We start from the raw sequence: 7,264 nt of genomic DNA, 5'->3' as shown, positions 1-7,264 counted from the left end.
TATAATTAAGTAAATACTAAAAATATGGAAGCTATCTAATTTAATACTCTATTTAAAAAATTTAAACAAAAATAAAAATATAATTATAAGATGAATTTAATTTTGATACATTGTTAATGTAAATTATTTTACATATGTATTTAGTTATGTAATGTCATATTAGTAAAAATAACTATTTTTTATATTGATCGCGTGAAAAATCATCTAAAAGAAAGAATATAGTTGGACGATTGTGTTTTATACTGTCAATATATTAAAATTAAACTAAAAAAGAATATTCTTGTTACTTTATGGATAACTAACCGTTAATAATTTAATAAAAACTCATGAATTTGACTAAATTATCATCTAATAAGTCTCAACTATAAATTTCATGTAAAATTAAATTTTCACCGAATAATTTTTAATTGCATGTGACAGTGTGCGGTGTGACACGTATGAAACTTATACGTTGGAGGCAGGGAAAAAGAAGGCATTGTATATGGTACTGAAACTTTCTATGAAACCAAGATGCACGTTTTCTTCTAACACCAAAAAATGAAAGAAAATTAAATTACAAGAATTTGATTCGTGCACCGTCTGATGCATTCTACTGGCTGGCTTAGATAGAAATTAAAGCCGTAGAGAAGTTGAAGAATGAAGTTAGTTACATTACCTAGTCGATGAAGTTGAAATTTCAAGTCAAAAAAACCAAAAGGAGGAGGAGAACAAATTAAAGGGGGTGAGTGGTGATGATAACACATACACAGCCAAAAACTGCATCTGCTTTTGTCTCTTTGCGTGCATGAATATGACTTTTCAAGAGTACAACGCGTTCACGAAAACCACAAACTCATGCAACTGCCACCAATAACCACTTTAATTTATTCTCTACTTTGAATTCATTTATCTATATATAACTGCTCTTAATAACATTAAATCAATACAATACTTCTTTTCCTTAATTAGTACTTTTATATTCGAGTACCACATATAAAAAATAATTGCATAAAGTTGTCCCAAATAAAATATGGTAGAAACTCAAATGCAGTCGACTTCACATAAAATTGATATTTGAGAACTGTTAAATGATTTGATTGATTTGACTAAATTTTTATCTAATAGCTCTCAAGATATCAATTTTACATGAAGTCGACTTCACCTGAATTTTTACCATAAAATATTGATGTAATAATATATTATGTATATCTAGATAGATACACATTAATTAGGTTAAAGATATAGAAAAAGAATGGAGAGTATATACATTATCCCATTAGAATAATGGCTTTGCAATGCCCATTTTTCTTTTCCTTTCTAATTAATAAGTAGGGAACTGCTTAGTTCTCGATCCAAAGTTATATCAATATCAATAAAAAATAAGTACAAAGCTAAGTAGCTCTGCCCCAATCAGAACTTGAAAGTTGCCTTGCAAACTTGATAGTATTTAATTAATTAATTAATTGATAGCAATGCAAAGGGAAGGAATAAAAGGACACGTATCTGTGAGTTCAGCATGCAAGTGTTAACACAAGGAAAATTGAATTGGTGACGCAGCACTTGGGTAGTTGGGTTTGAGACAGGGTTGGCAGTAACGCACTGTGATAATAAAGGACATATTAACCGACTTGATAAGTGGTTAGTTTACTCATCTATTTAAATAAATATTAAGAATTTAAATTTTATTTTATGTATAAGCAATTTATTGATGAGAATTTTGTTTTATGTATCAGTAATTTATTGATGAACAACAGACTCTTAATAACTTATTTTAAAACTTTTAATAGTATAAAATTAAATTGAATTTCACTTCTTTTAAAAAACAAAAATTAGATTAATCTAAAAATATTAAATTTAAAAAATATTATTATTAATTAAAAAATTAAATAGTTCTTCATATTTGATTCTAACGATAAACCAAAAACAGAAAATAAATATGAACTAAGAACCAACTTGTTGAGTGGTCTAATGACATAACAAGTAAAATAAAACTAGTTATTAACGATAAATTATAACAACTAACTTATGTAATTAAAATAGAGCAAAATTATGCCACTTTTTATTAGTGTTATGATTGACACAACTTCATTTAAAATATTCAGACGTATTAGTCAACGCTTGGTATCATTAATCTAGGTTAAACATATAAAATCTATACATGTGGATAATTTTTTTAGATCTATATAGTAGACCTATACATTATATTAAGTGACTTGAAGAAAAAGAAAGAGAATGAAAGTGGTAAGAGAAGAGAGAGTATGTTAAAAAGTGAGAGGCGTTGAAAGAATGTGAGTGATAAAAGTTAAGAAGTTAAAAGAATGTGAGTGATAAAAGTTAAGAAATAGTAATTAAATTATAAGGATATTTTAAACATTTTAAGTTTTAAGTAAAATCCCAATAAAATAAAATTCCAAACCGGATCTATTTGAGTCGGAATTGATTTTGAGAAAAAACAATAGAATTGAATTAAATTCTATCTAATCTAATTTAATCATTTTTGTTTCAAACACTGGAATTGAATTCCAAAAGGTTTCAAAACACCCTGTAAGTGAAACTCTAATACGCGACTAATTAATCTTTGTCCTATCGAATTGAAAAAAACCGTGGGAAGAAAAAATAAAGGACCATATCAGAATAGCTTTGTAAATTTGATAATCAAAATCAAAGTTGAAGTTTCGTGTGGATTGTTTGGATCACTATATATAGGTCTTTTTGAGTATAATAAGTGTCCATAAAAATCAATCACTTTCAATAAACAATTAATTAATTATGTACCAAAACAGAAGGATTAGCTACTTAAAATTACAAGGATTCCTTGGAAACTTGCTCTGCTCTATAACAAAAAGTTCATGCATGTTGTCCAAAGGGTATACTAGCAATATATTGGCCTTTTCACAGTACAAAAAGAAAATCCTATCTTTCTGTGAAGGCAAAAGCATAGTGGTCCTATCTTCTAAGGGTGGTGTTCTTGTTCCACCAGAAGCCTCTTCTGTTTGCACCAACACAAGTATTCACTGATGGGCCCATCATCTCCAATAACCCAGCTATGCTCTGCAACTTCATTCAATGTCATCCTTGCTTTTGGATCTGCCACACAACCACACAATTTTAATTGAAATAGGATATTATGTAGTTCTCTTTAAACAGGTTTAAAACCCCACAAAAGGAATTTAACACAAATGATGCATGATCATGTGTACCTTTGCAAAGTAGTCCTTCAATCAAGTTCTTTAATTGTGGGTTAATGTCATCCGGGAGTACTAATGGATTATTGACTATCTGGATGAAGAAAACAATATGCTGAGATTCTATAGTATATGATGAAAACATGAAGCATCAAATATCTAACTATCTACTTTACATTGAATTCTTTTAAAAAAGTTGGATTAGCGCCTATTAATCCACTTCGGTATGTAATGAGAGGGGATTCTCTTCATGCAAAATTCGCTCTATGCTTTTATGTTCTAGTTCCTGATTAACGGCAAACATTTGCCTAAGATAAGAGCATGTGGAATTTTGAAATGAGAGGATCTATTCACGTGGCGAATAATGAAAAATAATTCGTACTTTTTCATATGTATCTGGAAGCGTTTTTCCGAGAAATGGGTATTCACCCATTATCATACAGTACAAAGTAACTCCAACTGCCCATGTGTCTGAAGCTTTACCATGATACGTACCACCTACATTATATCAACAACATAACTGCAATGAGATCATATGCTTCCATAGTGTTAAGTATATTACAAGCTCGAAAAGTAAACTAACCTACACAACATTCTGGTGCAGAGAAAACAGGCGTGCCAGGTGATCGATAAAGTATATCATTATTGTCCTGCATGGTGAAACCAAGTACAAGTTTCAATATTACTTTCTAGGGTATCCAACAACCATGTAATGTCATCAATATATGACTGATTAGTCGTTTTGAGTTCATATGTACTGCCCCCCAGATAGGCATAATTCTTACATTATAACTCCTGATATTTTCGCTAGAAGAAAATTTAAGTATCAAAGTCACCTTTCACACATAATGTAATGTCGAAGACTTGTAAACTTCTCAGCTTTCATATCATTCAACCATCATAATTCTTTAAGCTCAGTAATTTACATTACCTCAAAAGCCTGGCTGACACTGAAATCCCCTATCTTGACTTTACCCTCACGAGTAATCAACAAATTATCGGGTTTGATGTCCAAATGTATTATATTCTGTTTTTCACACACAAAAAAAGGGTAAACAATCATCATACTAACATAGTCTTCCAAAGCAAAGTAGCAAAAAATGTACAAGTAAAAGAGAGGAACAGAGGGGAACAGGGGGGAGTTGAGTCAAAATAAACCAAAAACGATTTGTTGAGAGATCATACATGATCATGAAGATATCTTAATCCCGATACTATATCACGCAAGTATTTCCTAACAGTGTCTTCCACCAAGGCACAACCACGACCTGAACCCTCACAAAACCATTTGCCCTCCACATATTCTAGCACTGCATACGAAAAGAATAGCAATTAAACACACAATGTCAACAAGTTCTTATTTTCAAGCTTAAAGCTCAAATATGAAAGAAAATTTCCGGTAACAAAAGCAAAAGGAAAATAGTCATGAGTACCCATGTAGAAGCAATCTGATTCTGGGTCATCAATCACCTCAATGAGATTGACTATATTAGGATGTTCCACCATTTTCATAATAAGTACCTGAAAATAATGAATATGAACATTTTAACTTACTGCAGGACAGTAAAGAAAAGCTGTAACAATCAAGTCATTGGATGTAACGAACCAGAAATTCACAATCATGGAAAAAACGCACACAAAATTGTGGGAAAAGGGGGGAATTTGTTAATATAAAAGGTAAAGCATTTGCAAAAGAAAAACTATATATTTTCTAAAACTGACTATATGAATGCTTCTTCTGTATAAAAATGTACCTCACGCAGAACGTCAGACATGGCGGTCTCAGAGCCTGCAACTCGAAGCTTCAGCAAATGGGACTTATGAAAGGACTGCAGTTCAAAAAGATTCAACCTCAATAAATGAGAAACTATGCTCTTATCTTGATAATACTATTGTACATATGCACATGGCAGTGAGCCTTTGGTTGTTGCATAAGTTCTTCTATTCTCCTAATAAAAGAGTCTGGAATTTCAGAGTCAAACTAGCTAGTGTAGCTAACTATCTACAACACACTACCCTCTACAATGACCAGTTCCCATTTCCTCCTCAAAGAACCAGCTATATTTGTTACCATGAAATAATCTGCCAGCCCATACCAAAGGGTATCCTTACCTTAATTGCATAATGCTTTCCATCTACAATACTTCGATATAGAACCTGCAATATTTACAATGGAAAGGCTCAGAAAAGCTGTATTGAACTATTGACTGAGAACATAAAAATCAAAATTCCACAAACATCACACTTACCACTTTGCCATAACTACCTGAACCAATCCTGTACTCCCGAACATACTCATTGATCATTTTGTTCCCATCTTCATCCTGAAAGGACAATATAATTAGAATAAAGCAATTGACATAAACTGGCAAAAGAGACATGCAATACAATTGAGAAATCAAATAACTAACCATATTTCAGACGGGTTTGGACAAACACAAATAACATGCAATTCAACTCTATATATAATGGACAGGATATAAAACTGTTACTCTGAAAATCTAAGAAACATAGAACAAACAACAAACAAAACTAAGAAGAAAGAAACTACCATCAATGAAGAAGCCAACAACAACAACAAAGCCGTGCCCCAGTAGGTGGGGTTGGCTATATGGATCAAACAACATCATTTTATCAAGAAAGGAATTACTCAAAAGGGTTACAAAGTTTCAACCTCAGCTTAATGTCAAGACTACCAAAAGTGGTAAAAATAGTATTTTAAAAAAAAAATCTTTATTTGTCATGTGTCACTTCATCAAAGATTGATAAGAATTCTTTTACTTAAAAAGATCAGATAAATTTTGCGTGAACGCATGTTTCAGCATTATTGAACTCAACCATTCACTAGCACACTTAGTCTTGAAGATGCTTGACTATACGTTGAAAGCAACATTACAGAAAAAACTAAAAAGGCAGCTATCCACACAATTATGAATCACCTCTTCACGAACAAGTTTGTTGGTCTCCTTAACAGGTACCCGCCTACAAGCCATGTCCTTCTCTGCTCTCAAGTTCAAAATTTCCTCCGATCGGTTGGCTCGAGGCTGGCTGTCACTTTCATCTCCACTGGTGGTGTTACTAGTAAACTCACCACTATATGAGAAATCATCTGTTTCTCCACGCAACAGTCCCCGTGAGAAAATTTTTTTTACACTTTGCTTAGCCCTTTCATTTTTTCCTTTCTTGATTATCCCAAAACAATTACAGAAACTGATCATTTTGCAAACTACAGCACTCACCAATCTAAATACACAGCACTAATCTGATTCACCTCAAACGGCCAAAGCACATATCCTAATAAGTATGATTTCATCAAACAGTTTAAGGCTAAATCAGATTGCCAGAATTTCATGGATCAGGGCACAAAATAAGATTGTACTCGCTACTTTTAATGATTTAATAAGAAGATAGTACCTGATACGAAAGAAAAAGAAGGGCTTCAAGCCCTGCTTAACACTGTTATTTTAAAGGATGCCATTCAGCTAGATGAAGAAAACAGGAAGAGAAACTAAACCCACTACGTTTCACACCCAACATTGCTTGAACTCCAGTTTATAAGCTCAGCCCAGTCCTCACCAATGCAAAATTCGTTGACCTTTTACCCTGAAAGGAAACAGAGGAAAATCAACAAACTAATAAAAAAAGAGACCCCTCAAAAAGAAAGACATAAGAATAGCCACCCCATCAATAAAATACTCTAAAAACTTATCTGAATATTTGATGGGGGAAAAAAGAGACAAAATCGCATACAGAATATAGAACTTTCAGGAGGGGAAACGACAGTGACAGAACAGAATATTATATTATTATTATTATAATAACAAATAGATACAACAAGGTACCTCTTTGTCCTCGACGAGGACGAAAACGTGCGAGAACCCTTTGCTTGCAACTTCAAAAGACTAAACTTTCGGCAGTTGGTTGGTTTTGGGGGAGCCAAATTTGGGAACCCTAGCTCCAAATTTGATCGAGTAGCTCCAGTAATTCAAGAAGCGAATTGAAGGAAACAATCTCAGCTGCAATTACATTGCAATTGTGAATGGGATGACAAAGCTGAAAGCTTGAGATTCGAGAAGTTGCCGCAATTCGAATGCGGGGAA

The 7,264-nt window shown here is 32.7% G+C and overlaps 1 protein-coding gene across 4 annotated transcripts; it reads right to left on the bottom strand.

Annotated features, from left to right (window-relative positions):
• On the bottom strand, positions 2,653-7,264 carry LOC107613453 (serine/threonine-protein kinase GRIK1). Of its 4 annotated transcripts, XM_021108617.1 has the most exons (14): positions 7,007-7,264; positions 6,579-6,767; positions 6,404-6,458; positions 6,104-6,273; positions 5,414-5,488; positions 5,277-5,321; positions 4,919-4,993; positions 4,598-4,685; positions 4,350-4,474; positions 4,096-4,191; positions 3,748-3,814; positions 3,547-3,662; positions 3,180-3,258; positions 2,653-3,066 (listed from the first exon to the last, which is right to left on the bottom strand). In XM_021108617.1, the coding sequence occupies exons 4-14, from the start codon at positions 6,155-6,157 to the stop codon at positions 2,933-2,935; spliced, it is 954 nt and encodes a 317-aa protein (XP_020964276.1). In that variant the 5' UTR covers positions 6,158-6,273; positions 6,404-6,458; positions 6,579-6,767; positions 7,007-7,264; the 3' UTR covers positions 2,653-2,932. The 4 variants fall into 4 exon arrangements, with proteins under 4 accessions (XP_020964276.1, XP_020964275.1, XP_016170943.1 ...); XM_021108616.1 differs by having other exon boundaries at positions 6,404-6,767; XM_016315457.2 differs by having other exon boundaries at positions 6,104-6,458.

This window comes from Arachis ipaensis, chromosome B08, assembly GCF_000816755.2.
Source record: "Arachis ipaensis cultivar K30076 chromosome B08, Araip1.1, whole genome shotgun sequence".
Classification (NCBI taxonomy): domain Eukaryota; kingdom Viridiplantae; phylum Streptophyta; class Magnoliopsida; order Fabales; family Fabaceae; genus Arachis; species Arachis ipaensis.
The sequence above is the reverse complement of the archived record's forward strand: the minus strand, read 5'-3'. Positions and strand labels throughout refer to the sequence as shown.